The 23,274-nt window shown below is 36.2% G+C and overlaps 1 protein-coding gene across 1 annotated transcript in view; it reads left to right on the top strand.

The window, feature by feature from the left end:
- UNC5D (unc-5 netrin receptor D) overlaps positions 1-23,274 on the top strand; it is a 639,701-nt gene that overhangs the window by 589,382 nt on the left and 27,045 nt on the right. Inside the window, 3 exon segments of the mRNA XM_049771507.1 lie at positions 1,505-1,673; positions 4,076-4,303; positions 19,171-19,320. Of these exon segments, the coding sequence (XP_049627464.1) occupies positions 1,505-1,673; positions 4,076-4,303; positions 19,171-19,320 (547 nt within the window).

The following is a 23,274-nucleotide window of genomic DNA, read 5'->3' on the forward strand; positions in this document are numbered from 1 at the left end:
CTCCAGTGCATCTTGGTGAGAGGGGGAGACAGAGTAATCACATTCAGGTCTGTTTTTGGTAACATAGTTATAAGATGCACCTGCTCAGTTATATGTCTCGACTTTTATTACAGCAGCAAATTATAGGTAATGAGCTAGAGTATGTGACCATTAGGAACTTGAGAGAAAGCAAGCTACTACAAAAAATAAAATACCCAGCACTTAAGAAATTAATAATATGCTAAATAATTTTATAGAAAATTTATTTATATACAATCATGGGGGAAAATGGTACTTTTGATACTACATTTCTTTTTTATCTGCTTCAAAGAGTTGCTTTTGTAAAAAGAAAAATACCGGGGATGACATATTAAATGTCCTTAGGCAAGAGAAAGTGGAGGTAATTATGTAGCATATAACCTCACTTTATGTAGCATAGTTCATTTGAGAGTCCTAAATTGCTTTATTGACTATTTTCTGAAACTGTGTTCCTCTTACATGTAAAAATCCAGCAAAAAAAAATCAGGTTATAAAATACACAGGAAATTGGTAAAAAAAAAATTTAAAACATTGGATTCTTCTCATAAACAGATCTCATAATAACAGTCTTGTAGCCACCCACCTCATACGAGGGGATTGATAGTAAAACAAAAAACAAGAAAAATGACAGAGGGTGGCATTTGGTGAAATAAGATCAATTCTTTTTAAATGTTACTTTCTTTTACCTTTTCCATGATTCTGCATCCCCACTGTAAAAACTTCACAGTGCAGTAAAATCTGAACACTGTGTTTGGGTGGAATGATATAAATTTAGATCTAAACCGGGAAAGAGTTGAAAGATCTATATTTATGTATTTGATTTATTCACATTTATAACTGTCTACTGTGCTATCTCTATATAACCTATATATTTGAGTAGAGCAAAAAGAAAATGTTCAAATACAGAAGAGACCTACTCAATCTGACTGGATTTGAAGTGTTGTTTTCTGCCATAATAATTTGTTTTATTGTGTACTAACATTAAAAATATTTGTAGGCTGTGCTGTTAGGAGAAAGGAATCTGATTGGAAGAATAGAAAATTTGTCATTCATTAACAATGTTATCAACAGCTGGTGTTGACACATGAACCAGGTTTTTGGTTTCTCCTGTTCTGCTCTATATTTCTAAGGAAAAAATTGCCATTTTAGGGGAGAGACTGCATCCCCAGTAGTGTTCCAGGATTACCCCTAGATGTTTGTGAGGAATCACTCCTGGTAGGCTCAGGGGACCTTATTGGATGCCAAGGATTAAATTGAGGTCAACTGCATACACTCTCTTGCTGGTCCCAACATTTGCCATCTTGCATGTGAAAGCATAACTTTGGAATCTATATTCTGTCCCTGTGCTTATCCTTCAGAATAAGTGGTTTAGTCCAAACCAGCCCTCTGAATGGAGGGAGTCCTGGAATGTTCTTCTTTTAGACTGACTTTCAATATACTGACTTCTTTTCATGTTTCTCTCTTTTCTCCTCTCTCAATTGTAAAGCCTCCAGTCAGATGGATGTGAGGTTCTTCTGAGTCCTGAAGTCACCTGTGGGCCCCCTGACATGATTGTTACCACTCCCTTTGCCTTGACCATTCCACACTGTGCAGATGTCAGTTCTGAGCATTGGAATATCCATTTAAAGAAGAGGACACAGCAGGGAAAGTGGGAGGTGAGACCAACTTTCTTCTTTTTAAAAACTGGGGTTTAGAATCTATGTGTAGTGATATATTGCAATATACCCAGATGCTGATTTGCAATGATGTACACTTGAATTTTATATATTGTTATTAAATGAATGTTATGTCAATAAAAAGTTTTAACAAATAAAACTAAAAGCAGGATTTGGGTTCCATCAATGGATTAGATTTAGCCTTACCCTATCAACATAGTGAGTCAGGTTGAAAAAATAATGATAAATTTCTAATTTTACAAAGGGTTGGAGTACCTATTTTCAACATCCTAAAGATATTGACTAGTAATTTTCCATGAGAGTGTGAAAGAGATGCAAGAGAAGATGAGACACTTTTTAAATCTTTTTGGTATATTACCCACATGGTCATGTGCCCTGATATTATCTTTGGTATGTAAAAGTTTTACTCATCTTATTCTCTTGCATTGCTATTTATGTCATTTGTGGAGTTAAAGAAAAGGCCCAGATAGGCTATGTTTATAAAATAAATCACTAATTTTTTAATCATCAGGATTAATAAGTCTCTCTTTTAATACTCAGGAATACAGTAGGTGCTAACTATATTTTGGTAAATATGTATATATACTAAATATATTTTGGTCAATTAATGAATTCATTGAAAAGTACTGAATGACTTTCCTTAGGTTGCAAATCTGCATAAAATTGACCTAGTGAAGAGAACAAGGGAAAAATAAGAAAAGAAAATGTGGATACATCAGAGAAGGACAAGGGAGACAGTCTCCTCAAAGAAAGATTGCAGTGGAATTATTATTTTAAGTAAAATGTCTGATTTATCTGTATGATAGGGATTTCGTTTACATGAAAGCTAGTGAATTATCACCGTGGAGCACAGTGACCAGTTCCAACTAGCCTAGGGACCTTACTTCCCAGGATGTGCTTAAAGCAAAAGAAGTTTAAAAAAAATGCATGTATTGTTAGTAGGAAAAATAATTCCCTCTTATTGCAACAGATTACATTTACGGTGCCCAGCAAAGTCTTGAAGCTGTTCTATATTCTTTGAAATGCATGCAACTGTTTACTCAGTTTACTGCAACAGGCAAATATCCTGAGGCATGATGTTTTCTGAGTTTTATTTATAAAGGGATTGTGTGTGTGTGTGTGTTTTTTTTGTCTCCTTGCCTTTATGTTTTGCTTTGCCTTGATTTTTACCACTTTAGTTTTCCTTCTCAGAACCTACTCACAATCTTTTACCTCCAGATGGTGTTATATTAATGCTTTCTCTAACCAGTCATAGATACCTAAATTCTTATCAGGGAGGGAAAATTGCAATACAATTTCAGTGCATCGCATTCAAACCATTTATTTAATGGTCCCTTGTGAATGATTTTGGGGCATTTACAGATGAATATCTAATAAAATATGTGTTGTTTGACAGTCAGAAAAAGGTTTTTAGATATAAACCCTTTTAAAGAATTTAACAATTTTTATAATGGTGAAATAAAGAATCCTAAAAGACAATAGAAAAATGAAAACAAAGATCATAGAAATGATATTCAGTAGAAAACAGGCCACTTGAGTGAGCTGGGAGTAGGATGGAGTGGGGTAACAACTATGGTGAAGAGGAAAGTTCACCCTGGAAGAAGAGGTAGTGCTGAAGGTGATACAGCATTTTTGTATCAGCACAGTACTTCAAAACCACAATGCTAAAACTTATCTGCATATAAAAAAAATCAGTTTCCATAGAGACAAATAGGGATCAGGCAGAACTTGGTGGAAGGAAATGGACATTGGTTAAGGGATTGGTGTTGAGAAATTGTATGCCTAAAACCCAATCATTCATAACTTTGTAATTTCATTGCAACTAAATTTTAAAAAAAATTATATATAGATTTGTGGGACCTGAGCATAGCATAGCTGGTAGGGTGCTTGTCTTGCATATGGCCTACCCAAGTTCAGTCTCTGGCATCCCATATGGTTCCTCCAAGCCAGGAGTTATTCCTGAGTGCAGAGTCAGGAGTGACCCCTGAGCACCTCTAAGACCAAAAATAAAAAAAGGAATGAAATAAAATAAAAAAGTTAAACAAGTTTGTTTATTGATATTCATGTTCAAGATTTTTTAAAAATCTCATCATTGAATAACTAAACCAGAAGCAGAATAACTTCCAAAGTGATGTCTGTTTTAATCTATCAAGTAGATTTCTATCATACTAACTATAAACATTTTTGTAATTCCTGATATAAGTAGTTAATTTGATAGAAAAGGAATCTTAGCACTAAAAAAATTAAGACAATAAGAATGCTCTGAAAAAAATGCGACTATTTATGGCTAGATTAATGTATTTATGTATGTCCTTTTAAAATGAATGTTAAATCACATATTCTTTCCGAGTTGAGAAAATGTAACACACCTTTCCAAACAGGAAGTGATGTCAGTGGAGGACGAATCTACATCCTGTTACTGCCTTTTGGACCCCTTTGCATGTCACGTGCTTCTTGACAGCTTTGGGACATATGCACTCACTGGAGAACCAATCACAGACTGTGCCGTGAAACAACTAAAGGTGGCGGTGTTTGGCTGCATGTCGTGTAACTCCCTGGATTACAACTTGAGAGTGTACTGTGTAGACAATACCCCTTGTGCATTTCAGGTCAGCCTTTCTCTATTATTTTTCTTTTGGCGTTAAAAAAAAAAGTATGGGATTTGGGGGCAGAGCCATAGGCCAGTGATAGGGCATTTGCCTTGCACACATCCCATATGGTCCCCCCAAGCTTTCCAGGAGCTATTTCTGAGTGCAGAGCCAGGAGTGACCCCTGACTGCCACCATGTGTGACCACCAAAAACAAAAACAACAACAAAAAACACACACAGAAAAAGTATAGGGTTTTCTAAAGATCACTATTAATAGGAATTTTATTGCAGAAAGCCTGGCAAGTTAACCTACACCACTAGCTTGACAGAAATCACCAGCTTGACAGAAATACCTAACTTGAAGCGAGATATCCTAGTGAGAACACTAGGTACTATGCTAATAAACTGGCTTACCCATAAACAGAATTCTGGGGAAAAAAGAATTAGCCTCAAATTCAGTAGAGGAATTAGAGAATATACTTTGAAAACTTAACTGTAAATCTTCATGAATGATTCGTGGATGAGAAAATGCTTGTGATTAAGGAAAAGAAAAATTGTCTCCAGGTCAAGAAAAAAATAGCTTGAACCAAATAAAGAAGTTTCTTGATGGGTAAAACACACAAAGTTTGCTTATAATGAGTGAGAAAAGTGCTTGACTCAACTGAAGGTTGTAGTTAGGAAAGCACAATTATAAATCATAACCTATCAGCAGGCAGTCATACAATATCCTAGACACATAGTATATTAATTATTAGGGCAGACATAGTTCAAGGTTCTTTTCCATTTTGGGTACTTTTAATCATGTAAGATGCATTTTAAATTAGAATCTCATGAAGAGTACATGTTTATTAATAGCAGCAAGGATAATGCAGAAATGCCTGTGTAAGCTCTGCCCATATATAAATAGCATAGCTCTCCTGACACACCTCATTCAAAATCTCTGCTATTCCAGTCCTGGATCATTAAGTCCATTAGGCAAAGCATTTCCTCAGTAACTAGCTTTGAAGACACTGAACTGTAAAAACTCATGTTTACCAATAGCAAAGATATGATGACCTGCATCCGGAACATAAGCCAGTAAAGGTGACATAGTGCCAAAGTATGTTCCTAAATCTTCCCTGAATATATCCTCAGTAATACAGGTCTTTGTGAAGGACATAAATAGCATTTGGCCATTCACAAAAGGATTGGGACAGAGGTTTAAAAAGTAACATAACATAACATAACATAACATAACATAACATAACATAACATAACATAACATAACATAACTTAACATGTGGCACTGGTAAAGTGGGGTGTTCTTTTTTATAACTAAAACCAAACCATAAATATGTTTGCAATATGGTGCTTAAATAAAGATATTGAAAAAAACAAAAAAATATAGCATTACAGTGGACAAATATGAGCAACACTGCCTATCAAGGTATTGAGGTTAACCCCAACATTAATAAGATGAGGGATGTATGCATCACTATATGATGGAATAAAATTGGTACTTTACTCTGTGGTCTTTATTCCAACTCAGTTAATTTGGGGGCGGGCGATCAAATTCCAATAGAGTGTTATCTTATAATGTATCCAACTAAGAATACTCAAAATGATAAAAGTCATGGGTAAAGAGATAGCACAAATGGTAGAGTAAATGACTAGCAATGTGTGAGGCCCTAGGTCCAATCTCAGACAGTAAGGCCCCAGAGTAACACTGAACACTATTAAGAAAGGTCTGAGAAACCGTCATAACTAATAATGGCCTAAGAAAACATTATAATTAAATTGTGATGTGGTACGTTGGATGTGATTCTGGGGTGTGTGTGTGTGTGTGTTGATTTAGTTTTTGAACCACACCTCCCTGTGCTCAGGGCTAACTCATTGATCTGTAGTCAGGGTTGTTACTAGGGGGATTTAAGGCACTATATGCATTGCTGGGGATAAACCCTGAGTCATCTGCATGCAGTGCAAGCAACTTATTCACTGTACTGTTTCTCTCACTCTGTATTGATAAAGCAGGTAATTATTATGGATACCAAAATAATCCTTAAAATAAGAATGAAGACCTGAGCAGGAATTTGGTGGTAAATTATAGGTCTTGTATTATATGGTTCTAACCTCAAACTTAGCACCAAAATAAATAAATAAAGGAAGAGTAAGAAGACATGGAAGTTAGTTACAACGATTTAAAAATAAAAAGCAACTTTCAGAAATTATATATGTATGAACTAATTTAAAATAAATTGGGGAGCGGCCGGGAAGATAGCTGGGTTTCGGTGCCTTGATCCTGGAGGCCAGCTCTTCCAAGGTATGGGGTTAGGGGACACCCCATGCCGGATGGCATTCTCTCTAGCTTGGGGGGTGCTGGGAGGCTTGGCAGGCCTCCAGCCGTTCCCCTATTTCCGCCCCCCCCCTACTCCAGGCCTTCCTTGGTTGCCGGCCCAGATGGACTCTATCGTGGTCCTCAGGCTTTCCCCCTTTCTCTCCCCACGCTAAGGGGGGGGACACAAGGGGTGGATGGTGGGCCAATGCAGCACTGGTGCATGTTGGGACATTATATCGTGACATTCACTGATATTTTTTTTTTCCTTCTCATTGGTCTCCATTTAAAAAACCTCGCGGGGGCTAGTGCCCCCGTGCGTACCATATATATTTAAAATTAAAATTGGAGGATTGACTCTCAGTTTGGGAAGAGACCAGTTTGGGTGGGGGTACCATATATTTTCAAAATAAAAATGAGAGAATGGACTCTCAGGCTGGGAAGAGGCCAATACTCTTTTCCTACTTGTTTACTCTCAGCGGCCTGTTGGCCTCTTCCTTCTTTCATTGTGTAACTGTGGTTGCTACCATACTAGGTTTCTGATTAGTTCCCATGAACGGTGACAATTGATTCACTGTCTTAAGTTAGATTGTTTATTTTCCCCACTTTTTATCTTTTCTCCTCTTTGTGAACTGTTCAATAAGGTATTTTGGTGAAAGAGTCCCTCTCTATCTTTCCTTCCCTTTGTTATTTGTTAAATAAGGAAGTTTGTAGAAGTGTCCCTCCATTTAACGTTTATACAAGAACCAAGTCAATTGGATTGTTCGACTTGTTCTAGCATCCCCATAGGCACCAATCTCGCTGTGAACTGTTCAATAAGGAATTTTGGTGAAAGAGTCCCTCAGTTTAATGCTTATGTTTGAACCAGGACACGAGGATTGTTGGACTTGTTCTTGCGGCCCCCGTATGCACTGATAACGCCAGATGGCATTATTCCTTTTTTGCATGGGCACATTAAAGTGGAAAATACTATACATACAAATAAGTTCTTATCTAATAGAGATGGGAACACACAAATCTTGTGGTGCAATGGAACCTTACAAACCCTGAACATTGACATGATGACCTGGTACAGGCTTTAGAGGTTTTGGGTATTTTCCAGTCAACCCCTGAACCAGGGAAGCCATCCATGAAACATCCAACATTGTTTATGACATCACCTGGAAACAATCCTATACCAGGAAGACCCTACTGCTGCTCTGACATCAATTTACTCAAAATAGTCTTCCTTTAACACTGAGAAGATTTAAACAACAGCAACGACCTGCATACTGCACAGGGCTTTCTGCATTGCCCGTTAATTGTGAGTTGAAATTAGACACCGCTCCGCACCATCCTGACTTCAATGTAGGATATACAAATTCCAGGACCTTCAATACAGAAACGTGAGATCAATAACAGAGACTGTGAAAAATATAACTGTATGGCACTACAGACAATGACTGGGATTGAACAAACTATTTGCCTGGAGCCTAGAAATGGTCTTATGTCAGGAAACTTCAGTGTAGGGTCTCCTTGTACTTAGGCCAAAGTTTTTCCTTTCCATGACCCCCATATTTGGTGGGCCCATGCAAACGATAATTGCCACACTAACATTGTTTTTACAGTGCTCCTTTGAATCCAAACCTTTAAGAAACCACTAATAAAAATATCTGGAACTGCAAAAAAAAAAAAAAATAAAAGGTTTACATTTGTGTTAACATATATGCTTTTAGTTATACTAGCATTCTGGGGGATGAAGGAGAGAGATAAGGGATATATGCTCGGGAACAGGGATGAGGGGAGAACAACTCTGCTCGTGGAAAGGCCCTCATTTATTGTCACTGTGTACCTTAAATATCACTGTGTAAAATTTGCTGTTATATATTTTAATAAATGTCTGTCATTTAAATAAAAAATAAATTAGATGGGCCATACCGATGGTGCAAAGGGTAAGGCTTGTCCATGCTAGCCGAGGACGGACCACAGTTCGATCCCCTGATGTCCCATATGGTCCCACAAGCCAGGAGCAATTTCTGAATGCATAGCCAGGAGTAACACCTGAGCATCACTGGATATGGCCAAAATAAATAAATAAATAAATAAAATCAGAATAAATTTAGAATAAATTTCTTGATTAAAATAAAAACTTTTAAAGCATCAAAACCCAAATTAGTTGGAAAAAAACAGGAGGACCATGAATGATTTCTGATGCCCTAGCTATGTGGATAAAACACCGCTGCCCAGTGTGGACTAAGGCTTCTTTCATCACAGTCAACAAGAACATCAGCCCTGCTAACCAATTCAGAACTTTCTTTGAGGATCCCAAGAGTTTAATCTAAATAACTTTCAGATTATCTATTTTCATTCCTGTTGATTGCTACCAGATTCTACTACAGCTCAACTGTTAATAAATAAATATGAAATGCATTATAAGTTTTGGAAATGAGGCTCTAAACCCTTTTCACACTACTCTCCACTCCTGTGGATAATAAGCTCTTCTCAGTCAGTGTGAAAGTGTTATTCTTCTTTTAATATTATACAAATAGTTTTATCTCAAAGATATTTCACAAAACTCTTCTACCTTAAAGAAATGTTTTCCAATAGAACTTTCTTTGACCCATGTGTCATAATCTATTTATCTCTAATGATGTTATTTCACTCCTATTATATCAAATAAGTCTGATTTTTAAAGATGGGTTTGGTGTTAATTGCAATTGACAGGATGTATGTGATAGCTGTCTTGAGCAGCAAAAGTCACAATTTTGCCAATGGTTTCTGAGAGATGAACAGTCTTAATTGAGTGGGTTTTCTGACCAATAAAAATATTAAAATATAGCTTGCATCTTTTCTATGTATTTAATCCCTAGTTGGTGTTGTTTTGTTTGTTTGTTTGTTTGTTTTATTTGTTTTTCTGTAAAGATTTTACTTTCTGGATTGTTTTCCTTTCCAAGCAAGTGTGTTCAGGACATGTGCACAAGATCACTTAAATTTCCTTCAGATTTTAGTTGTTTTTAATAGAATTTAATGTGTTATTTAATTAAAAAGAAAAATTAGTTACTAGCCCATTAAAACTATTCCACTTTAAGAAAGCCTTAGCAACAGTTTATTTTTTTGAGCCTCTGAAAGATTTCAAACATTAATATTAGCTCCAAAACCTATGTTGTAAAAGCTGGAAATATTTTATTAGCAGTGTCTTATTTTATTTTTTCTTCTTCTTTTTTTTTTTTTTTGTTTTTTGTTTTTCAGCCACACAAATTTGATGCTCAGAAATTGCCCCTGGCTTGGGGGAACTATATGGGACGCGGGGGGATTGAACCACGGTCGCGGTCCTTCCTTGGCTAGTGCTTGCAAGGCAGACACCTTACCTCTAGCGCCACCTTCACCAGCCCCAACAGTGTCATATTTTCTATAATACTTCCTGAACCTTAATTTCAAATTAAGATCATACTCAACTGTGGATATAAAAAAGTGTATTTTTTGTTATTGTTATTGTTTGGTGTTTTGGGGCTTTGTTTTGGTTTTATTTGGGGACTGTGGTTATTATTTGGTTGTTGTCTTTATTGCTGTGGTGCTTTTAGGGTTTTTTGTTTGCTTTGTTTTTTATATTATGTTTTTCTTTTTCCCTTCTCTTAAATTGATATTTATAGCCTCTAGAAGGACTCCTCCTGTCTTTTGCTTGTTTTATTTTTGACACCGCCCCACTTCTTTTTCTCTCCTTCTAACAGAACCACATAACTTGAATCATCTTGTTCTGACTCACAAATTGAGGGAGAAATAATGGAGGGTACCAAGACCAAACAGTTGTATGAACATTGAGTAGAAATAAAAAATAATCAGACTTAAACACCAAATCCAAAGCCAACGACAACAGAATCAATACCCAATCTACAACAAGCTACAACAAGAGGGGGCCACTTATGCCAGAAGCCCTGGTGCAAAGGAGGAGGATATGAGATGAATACTGGGAATGGGGTGGAAGGAGGAAACATTGTGGTGGGAATGCCCCTGGTTTAATGTCACCATGTACCTAAAATATATAAAAATAAATAAATCAAACAGTATGAAAATAGTACCCAAAGACAATAGAAACAAGAAACGAGCAGGGTAAAATCAGTTAGGATGGAGATGGGACCAGTATGATAATAATATTGAAAATAATAATTTCTGGAAAATAAACAGGTGCTAAAAGAAATAAAGTGATTTGCATGAAAAAACTTTATTAGCATTGCAATCCACAGTGCTTAAAAGGATAAAAAAAGGAAAAGAGAAAGGAAAGGAGAGAGAGAAGTGTCTGCCATAGATGTGGGGGTGGGGGACATAGGAACAAGAAGGAAACTGCAGAAATTGGTGGTGAGAAATAAACTTTGGTGAAGGATAGGTGTTGAAACATTGTATGACCAAAATTCAACCATCAACAACTTCTTAGCTCTGTATCTCATATTGATTCAATTTTTAAAAATTAATAAGTAATTCTTCAGAAAGCATTTCTGAAGAAATTGCTTTGTTTCTGCAGTAAATTTGAATTTACCTAAGCTATCACTAAGATGAAATCTTGGTTGTGATATGGAAATAGATAAAAGCCAGGCTATGACAGAATGATGTTTACTATAGTGCATCTCTCATATATCAAAGATATTTTAACAAATATGGGCCTTACTTGGTTGTGCACTTAACCAAGTAATATTCCTGGTTAAAGGGCACAGTTGCCTGTTTTCCTTTATTTATATTTCATTGTGAAACTTATGCTCCAAATAGCCCTCCCATTATTGTGGAAGGTCAGTTTCCAGGCTCAACTTTTTGGTGGAGGGATTAGGGAGGTAGGGAAAACTCCTAAAGAGTGTTTAGAAGGCCCATGGGCAACTTATAACAATTCTCAGTCAACGTAACCAGTGGTGCTTGCAGCACTGGGAATACTCGAGTCACACTCAGAGAGCCTCGATGACCATACCCCTTGGTGTTTGAGGCCTTTAGATTTTCACTGGTGAAGGGGACCATGTAGCATCAGAGAATTATCCCAGGTCTGATACCTCTTTTCCTGTATCCTCACCACTGTACTATCTATCTCCTGGTCTCTCCAGTCCCAATTTCCCTCTTAGAATCAAGCCAGGATCTGAAAATAGACTGTCCCTATCAATTTTTTTTCTCTGTAGAGGGTTCTATAGTTCAACAAATTTCTGTTTTGCTCTCTTTCCCCTTTCACTACTTGCAGGATTACTATGCTTGTGTCTGCTATGGGGCATCTGATTAGAATCTCAGTTTCTTTTTGTGAAAGAAATATCTCAGACATCTGAGTAAGACAATTTAATGTAGCTTCAGCTTTTGGAAAAGCTTATAACTATACCACGAATCATCTTGATAGAAAGTTCAATCAGTGTAGAATGTTTTGTTTTTCTTTCGTTTTGTAATAAAAAAATATCCTCTGCCTCAAAGTGTGAAGAGGGTAAGAAAGAACAAATGGCTCCCTGTCCTTCCTGCTCTTGTTTTTCCATAATAATTACAGCTGAATCTATGATGAATTCAAACTGAAGACTGAAGAGCAATGATATATTTTCAAAGCAGTAGCATTTCCAGACCTAGATTTTGGTGATTGTTTGCACACATTACATATGCACAACACACAAACACACATACACAGAGAGGGCTAAACAAACCACTTGTCCTATCTTAGAAAACAAAAACAACACATTTTTTTTTTCTTCGTGACTCTCAGCACTCAAATTCAGTACCTCTCGGTACCCATTACTTACTTGGCATTAATGTGGATTTAGAATCTAATTTCAAAGGATTTCTTCCAGATGTAGTTCTTGTGTTTATCAATAATGCAACCTAGGGAAATATTGTTCATGTAAAGTATTTAAAGGAAACCACCACAGCAACATAATTTCAATGTGTGTGCATGGGTGTATGTGTGTGTGTGTGTGTGTGTGTGTGTGTGTGCTTAAGTTCAAACAGTTTTGTCTCATAAATATGTAAATTCAGACTGCCTGTTTTAGTATCCCTGAAGTACACCTGAATATTGCTGCTGTCTCATTAAATCAACATAAAGAGCTCAGTGAGGCACAAAGCACAAGTTTCTCCTGGCCACAGCTCCTAGAACTGGATGACTAGTAACCCCCAATGTGAAATGATGAAGTTTGGAGACCAGGAAAAACACCAGTCAGATTCTTTAGGTACATTTTATATACAAGAAAGCAGCCAGATCCTGTTTTTTAGTTTAATTAATGCAGATTTCAATTTAACAATAGAAGCAGAAATGGAACAGAAGCCTCTTAACATAGAGGAAGTAGAAAGGAAATATCACATTCGTTTCACTTCCTTGTCAAGATGATATATCCATGGAAGGGACTCAGTACATTCATTCTTATTTTTCATTTCCAAAACTGGCTGGGCATCAGAATCATTGGAACAGGGGGGCTATTTTATTTTGAAATGTAGATATCCAGACTTAGCCTTTAGAGAAATACAATAGGTTAGGGACATCATAAAGAATTTGTGGGGCCAGAGTGATAGCACAGCAGTAAGGCATTTTTGTCTTGTATGTGGCCAACACAGGACTGACCTGGTTTCAAATTCCAGCATCCCAGATGGTCCCCCAAGCCTGCCATGAGCATCTTCTGAGAACAGAGTCAGGAATAACTCCTGAGTGCTTCTGAGTGTGACCCAAACCCTCCCCCAAAATACAAAAACAAAAACAAAAACTAAAAAAATAGAATTTGTTAAATACAAATTCTTTTACTTAAACATTTATTTAACTCTAAATCAAATTGTGCCTTTACAAAATAGTCCTTCATTTAAAAAATTAATTGGTTTTGTTACAGAATAGCTATAATTACTTAATAATTTGTGCAAGATTACAGTACATTATTAGTTGTATGTAGTTAGTTCAATAGCTAGAGATTAAAAGCTAAAAAAGAGCATAACTAAATCATGATTGCATTTAACTTCGAAGCCCTAAATCAAAAATTTTAAATCATTTTTAGAGAGAACATTTTTCTTTGCGCTAATAATTAGTAAATTTCTACTTTAAAAATTTCTAATATTTTTATTCCTTATTTTAGGGTCTTACATATATAGATTTCTACTTTCAAAATTCCTAATATTTTTCCTTCTAATTCTTTATTTTAGAGTTTTAGACATACACACATTGCTTGGCAGTAAACGCTGGTTTATAACATCTTCATGAATTCATTGTACCATCGGAAAACTATTTCTAAATCAGAATTGATAGTATTTTGACCTTCACATGACTTTTAAAAGATGAACTAGCTTTGGACAGAAGAGATACTACATGGGTCAAGATATTTATCTTGCATAAATCTGACTCTTTTTCAAAAGCAGGCATCACAAATGGTATATTGGGTACCAACAAACATGATCCCTGAGCACAGATCCAGGAATAATCTCTGTGCACCATTGTGTATGCCACTATCATAACCAACAAAGACCAGAAAGGAGGGAAAAGGAAGGAAATATAGTAAATATTACACATACTGGTCATGATCCAATTGTCCTGTTTAAGGCTCAACTCTGTCATTAATCATATAGCTTTAAGAAAATAACTTTCTTGGAGGATGTTAATTTTTAATCGATAAAGTATTTGGTGAATTAAAATTTACCTTTGAATGCAATTTCTATTTTTTTTTTTTTTTTTTTTTGGTTTTTGGGTCACACCCGGCAGCGCTCAGGAGTTACTCCTGGCTTTATGCTCAGAAATCGCTCCTAGCCTGCTCAGGCAGGCCCATATGAGATTCTGGGATTCGAATCACCAACCTTCTGCATGGAAGTCAAATGCCTTACCTCCATGCTATCTTTCTGGCCCTCTATTCAATTTCTAAATACTATAATAACCTAGGCTGTACTCGAATACATGCTCTTGAACAAGGCTTTTTAGCTCCTGACTGTATTTTAATTCTTTGCACATTCAGGCAGTTTTGATTTAAAGAAAATGGGCCCATTTATAAGGTGATAATTAAAAATATTTTAAAGGGTCAACACTTGTTATATGTTGGCTTGAATATGGTATTTATAAGTATACGTCTTTTTTTAACCTATTTCTAACTTTGCACTAGAATTGCAAAGGCAAGTTATTATATTGTCATGCTAATTATTTTTCTGTGCTAGGAATAAACCCAAGTAAAAACTGAAACAGCCTCAGCCTCATAATAATTATCTTGCACAGGACCACATGGAAATGTGAATACAATACTGTGCTTCCTTACCAATTTTTGGTTGACAAGCTTAACTACTCTAGTTTATGTGACCTTCCAAAAATTCTTATAAACTTTAAAATCTATACAACACTCTCTTTAAATTAAATTCAATGTCCTTTGCATGACAAACAAAATTGCATGATTTGGTGTCTGTCCCAAACTATTGTCACCTTCCAACACTCACTTTCAGCCTCACCCACTATCACATTCTCTCTGGCTTCCATGCCTAAGTGCATACCCTCTTTTATTTTTTGAAAAGCACTTTTCTTCCTTAAATTTGGCTGAGTCTTATATTTATTTAATACTCAGCTCAAATATTATTCAGTCAAATTCCCCAGGCCTCTTTGCTGGTGTCTTTTTCCACCTGGGGTTAAACATACTCTGCCTTGTCCTAATCTCATCAGCATACATATATTGTGACTCATATACATTATAACATAATAATGTATATTAGTAAACATGTATTGTCATAATCATCTCCTTATTGATGGAAAGTGTATCATTTCTCCATATCTAGAGTTCAGCACACAAATAACACCAAATGAAATAACTCCAAGGGAAGAACAGTTGACTATTATTTATAGAAGACCTATGGTCACCATTTGGAGCTCATTTCTTTTTTCTCTCTGCCCTGACTCTTTTCTTCTGTATTTGAAACCATTAATAGACACTTTAAACTATGTTATTTTTTCTGAACTCCTGATCTACAACATCATAAATAAGCGGGCACTGCATTACATTGTCACTGTTCAGTAACAGTAGTTGCTAGTCAAAGGTGAAATTTTAATTCAAGACATTAAATTTTTATTTTGAGGACACTCTAACCATATTTTAAACGTTTAATCCTTACTCTGGCTAATGGACAACATATTGAACAACACAGCGAGGAAACTTTTTTAACATCATTGAAACTTCAGCATTGGGAGTACTCTAGAAACATTTGTCCCACTAATAAGCCCAAATCTAGTTAAAAAAGAGAACATTGAAATTGAATTATTTAATCTTAGGGTGAGAAATAACTCTGCAATCAAGGAGCAGTTTATGTGTACATGAAGGATAAAAGCTGAACAGCTGCTTCTTAGTGAGAAATGTTTTATTAATTTTATACTACATACATATGTGATATATGTATTTATATGTATCAGAAATGAAATAGCAATATCTCAGTTGCTTTCATTCACTGATCATTGAAATATGATTCACTGTATTTATAAAGCTATTTGCTTTCTTAGAATCTTTTATAGAATTGGGAAAGATTATAAAACATGATTAAGGGATTCTAGGGTTTTTATTTATCTTAACTTGGAAGAAAATTATGTCAATTAATGGGGATTTTAGAAGATAGGTTTTGGGATACTTATTATCTCCATTAGCCTCATCCCTACAGTAGTTTAACAGTTTAAATTATTTCTCTGATACTATAAATCTCTCCAAAATGATTCTAAACTGCAAATTCAAAATAAACTAAAGGTTTTAATCAGTGAAAAGTTTGTGAATTGTGTATAAATTATTTATAAAATTTCTCAGTGTAAGGCATAAACTTATGAATTTAGCTTTTTTCTTTAACTAAAACTAACTTAAGTTTAATAAAACTTTTCTTGACTATTAATTTAAAATTTTAATGGATATATAGTAATATCAAACATAGTATATATATATTACTATATGTAAATATAGTAATAACAAACATGTTACATGCATGCTATACCATTTGCTTTGTGCCCCAGTAAATATTGAATAGTCCCTTTGTCTTTGATGAACAAGTGTGCTAAAAACCAGGAAAGATACACCTGTCTGTTTTATGAAGTTGGAAGTACCAGGTTAAGTTCAAATACATCCCTTGATTATCAGAATAAAATCCATACTATGCTGGAAAATTTACTTGGGGGTGAGTTGGGCCCCTTGGTGGAGCTTGAAGGTACCCTAGGCTTTCCCCCATTATCCATTCAGCTCCTTAGGGAGGGTCTGGGTGGGGCTCTGAACTTCTGGCCTCCCAGCTTTTTGAAGGATCTCTCTCCTTCCTGGGAGCCAGGAGTCTAGCAGTATGGGGTTCGGTAGGCCCTCGCCATGCCAGAGGCCATCTTAACCAGGCCTGGGGGGGGGTGCAGGACTTGGGTAACCCCAGCACCCCTCTACCGCCTTGCTCCAGATCTCCAGGGCTTCCCCGGGCCACAAGCCTGGGCAAGCCAGTGAGTTGGGCCCCTTGGTGGAGCTTGAAGATACCCTAGGCTTTCCCCCATTATCCATTCAGCTCCTTAGGGAGGGTCTGGGTGGGGCTCTGAACTTCTGGCCTCCCAGCTTCTTGAAGTCACTGGTAATCTCTTTCCAGTCTATATTTTCAAAATCGCATGGGGCAGTAGCCCTTGCCTACACAAGAAACATTAATAGTACTCACTATCATTGAATTATGTTTATGTATGCAAAATGTCCATTTTGTACTCTGCCCTTTTGCATACCCCTACAAAAGATCATATTTCTCTTTAACTTCCTTAACCCCTATCATCATTACTCCTCATTTATCCTCTCTAACTTAAGTACTGTAGAGTCCTAAGTCACAGACCAAAGTGGTGCCCTGGAGTTAACACCCACCCAACTATTCCAAAAGGCATAAAAAGGACACTTATGTCTTTTCAACAATTTATGGGTGTTTCCTTTGACAGCTATAACTTTTGCTGAATATTTTCTTATACAGTGACGATCCCCCCCCCCCATTTTTTAAATCTTCTCTTTGTGAACTGCACAATATGGAATTTGGTGTGAAAGAATCCCATAAGTATTGTTGGAAATGTTCTTACGCCCCCCCATATACTCTGATAGCGCCACGTGGCTTTATTTCTTGTTTGCTTAGGCACACTAAAATGGGAAAATACTATACATACCAATAAGTTCTTATCTAATAGAGATGGGAACACACAAATCTTGTAGTGCAATGAGACCTTACACCCTGAACATTGACATAAAGACCTGGCACAGGCCTCAGAAGAATGGGCATTCTCCATTCACCCCTGATCTAGAGAAGACATCTACAAAACATCCAAGGTTGTATATAACATCACCTGGAGGCATTCTTCTACCAGGTAAGACCCTACAGCTGCTCTGATATTGATCTACTCAAAAGAGACTTCCCTTAACACTGAGAAGACTTAACAACAACAATGACCTGCTTACTGGACAGGGCTTGCTGTATTGCCCCTTAATTGTGAGGTGAAACTAGAGGATACTCCACACCAGCCTGACTTCAATGTAGGATGTGCAGATTCCAGGATCTTTAATACAGAAACCTAATGCCTACAATAGGACTGCGTGAAAAATAAAACTGTATTGGCACTACAGACAATGATTTGGATTGAATAAACTAGTTTGCCTGGAGCCTAGAGTTGATCTTATGCCAGGAAACTTCAGGGGTAGTGGTCTCCTTGTATTTAGACCAAGGCTATTCCTTTCTATGACCCCCATATTTTGGTGGGCCTATGCAAACAATATTTGCCACTCTAACACCATTTTTACTGTGTCCTTTTGACTAATCCTTAAAAAAAAAAAACCTCTTAAACTTTTGATGTTAACTTAAACTAATATATATGTACAGGAATATATAAAAATACTATGCCTTCAAAGTTAAGGAGTCACATAAATCTCATGGCTTTAGGTTGCTTTGTGTACTGCTAAGAAATGTTATAATGTCCTACAATCTGCGGACTGTGGACAAAGTAATTGTACATGGGTTCTGCCTTATTTTTCTTAATGTTTTTTTGACTGTAAGTTCAATATTTAGGCGTCAGTAAGGGGATTTCTTCTGAGAACTCTGTTTATGGGCGATTGTTCTTTCACTGTAACTTTATCTTGTCCTCTTTGCATCATTGTTTTCATAATTAAAAATAAAAAAATTTAAAAAAATGTGAAAAAAAAGAAAAAAAAATTGACTTGGGTCCAAAGTTGGGGTGGTCATTTAGTTTTGAAAAAAGGAGGGGCCAGAATGATAGCACAGCAGCATGCTGTCTATCTAGGGCAGAACTTGATTTGATCCCTGGCATCCCAGATGGTCTCCAAAGCCAGGAGCGATTTCTGAGCTCATAGCCAGGAGTAATTCCTGAGTGTCACCGAGTATGGTGACAAAAAAAGGAGTAGTATATTAAAAAGTTTAAGCAATACAAATTTAAAGAACAATATTCTTTTTCCTGAACAAATATTCATTATTCAGCAGTTTTTAGCCTTTACTCAAAACCTTGCAATAGGTTTGAAAGAATTGTTGTGTCTATTATACTCTATTTCTAGGATTCACATGGTAGTGAGTGCACTATATTTAAAGAAAGGGTTAAATGGTAAAGAAAATGTCTAAGTTGGATATTTTATTCTGCCTTTTTTTTTTTTTTTTGGCTCCTATAGGAAGTGGTTTCAGATGAAAGGCATCAAGGTGGACAGCTGCTGGAAGAACCAAAGTTGCTGCATTTTAAAGGGAATACCTTTAGTCTACAGATCTCTGTCCTTGATATCCCTCCATTCCTCTGGAGAATCAAACCGTTCACCGCATGCCAGGTACTGACCAATGGGTTTTAACAATTTTATTTTTATTGTTTTAACCAGTTAATATTTCAAAAATCCTGGTGAAGTGAATCATAATTTTCCTCCTTTTAAAAGTAAAAATTCAATATCATGGCTGTCACAAACTGTAACATTTTGGACCACACACAGAGAATGAAGCACTGTCATAAATTCACAAGTTTCAAACAGGTGCAGAAAAGTGCTAGCATGTCAGTTAATGTGACATTTCTCCTTTCGCCTGTTTGAACTGTTACTCCAAATAAGTTGAAGACCATTCAGCAACTTTGAGCAATTTTGGTTGGTTGGTGGGTGGGTGGGTTAGTTTTTTACTAAAATGTATTCATTATGAGTCATTACATTAATCAGGTTCTTCAATGAATATACTGGATGCCATGAAGTATCTGAAAAGGATGATGTTATGGTTATAGAAAAATGTAGTAAGTATATGAATTTCTTGTTGCCAAGTGAGGTAGGCATGATGAGAAAAAGAATAAACTAAGAGGACAAGAAATGATAATTATGACTCCGAGAGTCCTTCTAATAATGGACACATATCTCTGTCCACATTTCTTTTTAGTAGGGAATTTCAGGGCATAAGCAACAGACATTTATTCTTCACAATTTAAAGGCCTGGAAGTCTGATGTCAGCATTCTCTAAAAATTATCTTCCTAGTTTATAGAAACCATCATTTTTATATGCTTTAGAAGAAAGAGGAGGATGAGACAGAGATAGGCAGACAGATACAGAAAAAAGAGAAAGAAAAGAGAAAAGAAAGAAGAGGGAAGAAGAGGGGGAAGAGGAGAGAACTCTATAGTTTCTCTTCTAGGAAATTTTGTTTTATACATAGCAGTATGACTTTGAGAGTCTCCTTTGATTTTTCTTTAGATTCTCAATAATTCTTAGCATGAAAATATCAGTATGTATCAACTTTTGATCTTGCCACAGAATGCTGCAGAAATGAAAATTATGCTTTTTACAGTCCTTCTAAATAAGTAATTGTTACCATAAGTGAACCACCAGTGCACCACACTTACCTAGAAGTTATTTGTGTTTTATTTTTCTTTGTTTTTTTGTTGTTGTTTGTTTGTTTACTGGTTACATCCATCATTGCTTCAGGGGCTTTCTCCTGGCTCTGCCCTCAGGAATTACTACTGGCTATGCAGGGAGACCCATAGGGATTCCAGGTCATCAGTGCTTTAAGCAACAAGACTTTTGCTTAGCTGTAGAAAACCTTTTGGTGAACACCAATTGACTGGAGTCACAGGAGACTTTCAGGTCTTTGTTCTATACATTAGCATAACTTGCAGAGCTCTGTGAGCTACTTTAACCTTTCCATTTTTTCAGCATTCATTCTGGACAAGGTTGTACTGCTTGTCAGAAGGGAGCAAGCCAAAACTCAAAGAGAAAAACCATTGTTGCACCAGGAGAGTTTTGTTTTTTTTTAAGTTAAAACAATAGCCTTTTCTACTTCTAAAATTCAGAATTTCTCATTTGAAAAGGTTCTGTTTTCCTAGTTCTCTTCCAGGTATCTTATCACTTTGGGAATTATTCCTCTAGATATAGTTTTATATATTCAAAGCAATAAGAACACCTCTTAGAGCACCAAGCTCATGTTTTTTCATATATAGCACAGTATCTTAGCTATGCATAACTTGTTATGTTTATGATATGCTAGATATAGGTGTCTCTGCTTCTCCATAAACAATACCAAGTCTCTAGTCCAAATTGAGCTTCATGGTGTTATTAAAATAAGTCCTGATAGGATAGTCATGAAAATTTCTCCATATTTATCTTTATAGGTTACCAGAGTCTCATTTCACTGGATCTAATGGAAGTGACTCAGTTCAAAGTAACTATTAGGTTTAATATTTGGAAATGAAAAATCAGATGAAAGAATTATTATCTTGCTACAGCACTTAAACAATAATTCCAAGACTACAAAGGGAGTGGTGGATATTTGGGAAGCTAAGTGCCTGTGACCTCAGAAGACACAGCCCACACAGCGCTCCTTTCTTTACACCTCACCTATAATCAATAGTTGTCTCCTATTATCATTGAAATCATCTAACTTGTACAACTATATATTGCAATTGTTTTAATTGTGATGCTGTTTACTCTGAGTAAGGAAGAGTTTGTGTTCAGTCTACTTGACCATCATGTAAAAAACATGTATACTACAAAATTGGTATGACCTACAGAGATTGGATATTTCATTAGGGCTTACTGGTTAGAAACTAACAATGAGCTATCATGGGATCGACAACAACAAATAATAAGATCCCTTAACATTGCTCACATCATTTATAGGTTTATCCTTCCTAGTAAACCATCTCTGTATACAGCAGATCTCTATTATACTATTCTTCTGGTTCCTCTCTCTCTTTCCCTAATTTCAAATCAGCAATTTAGGAATCAAAATATACCAATTAGTACCCAAAGCTTCCTCTCCCAAGAAATCTTTTATTATAGGAAGGTACCATATCCCAGGAAGAAACATACCTGGAAAGAAGAACCAGATGCATAGAGCCAGGTTTAGTTCTACGAACTGTTCAATAAACATTGCTAGAATGGTGTGAATGAATTTGTCTTATCTACAAACCACACAAAAAAAAATAGAAGAATGACTTGAGTGTAGGTTTGAATCCAGAGCTATATAATGAACATCAATGTATAGGACTACCAACTAGCTTTTAAATTCTGTTGGTTTGAGTTTTAGACAACGACAATTCATGGAATGCCTTGTTGTAACTTTCATTTATTTATGAAGTAAAAATGAAGGACAGATGAGCAGAAACTAAGAGCATGAGTTTTTAGAAATATGGACACAGGGGCTGGCGAGGTGGCACTAAAGGTAAGGTGCCTGTCTTGTAAGCTCTAGCCTAAGCCGGACTGCTGTTCAATCCCCTGATGTCCCATATGGTACCCCCAAGCAATTTCTGAGTGCTTAGCCAGGAGTAACCTCTGAGCATCAAATGGGTGTGGGCAAAAAAACAAAAACAAAAAATAAACAAAACAAAAAAAGAAAAGAAATATGGACACAGGGGCCAGAGTCGTGGCTCTAGGTAAGGCATCTGCCTTGCAAGTGCTAGCCTAAGCCAGACTGCTGTTTGATCTCCTGTCGTCCCATATGGTCCCCAAAAGTCAGGAGCAATTTCTGAATGCATAGCTAGGAGTAACTCCTGAGCATCAAATGGGTGTGCCCCCCCCTAAAAGAAATATGGACGCAAAAGTATTGGTTAATATAGAGAAAAAGAAGTCATAAACACAAATAAAAACATATTGGTATTGGTTAATCCAGAGAAAAAGGAGTCATAAGCCCAAATAAAAACATATTTCCACTTTCTTCCCAAACTTTAAGAGTGAATTGCATTTAGGGGAATGTTACTGCACCTTCCACAGATTTGCACCCTCCATAGAACTACTTACTCTAGGAGGTAAATAACTCAGCTCTCAATAGATTATAGAAACATAAAAGACACTTAAGCATGGTTTTTTTTATTTTTTGCTGATGGTGGGGTAGAGAAACTATAATAAACAACAAACAATAAAGTATTTATTTTTTAAAAATTCAACAAAACATAAAATTAGAGGACTGTCACCTCCCTTTGATAAAAGCAGCTGTCTTTTCAGCACACATTGTATCTTGGAGAACTCAGTGTCTGTCTCCTGCTAGGATATGATTTCCATTCTTTCCATCTGCTAGTAACCTAATTATACTGGAAATCAAAATGAAAACATTTCCATAATGCTTTAAACACCCAAAGCTTTGCTACACTTTGTCCTCCTATAGTACTTTCCACATAATTCAGTGAACATCTTGGTTTGTGTGTGTGTATTGGGCTTGAAGAAAAAAATGAAAGCAAATATAGCTGCATGAGAACATACTAATCACAGTGGTTATAATCCTGTTTTGTTGAGCACTACTGACAGATGCTACTCAAGTCAAG

The sequence above is a fragment of the Suncus etruscus genome, chromosome 4 (genome assembly GCF_024139225.1).
Source record: "Suncus etruscus isolate mSunEtr1 chromosome 4, mSunEtr1.pri.cur, whole genome shotgun sequence".
In the NCBI taxonomy this organism is placed as follows: Eukaryota; Metazoa; Chordata; class Mammalia; order Eulipotyphla; family Soricidae; genus Suncus; species Suncus etruscus.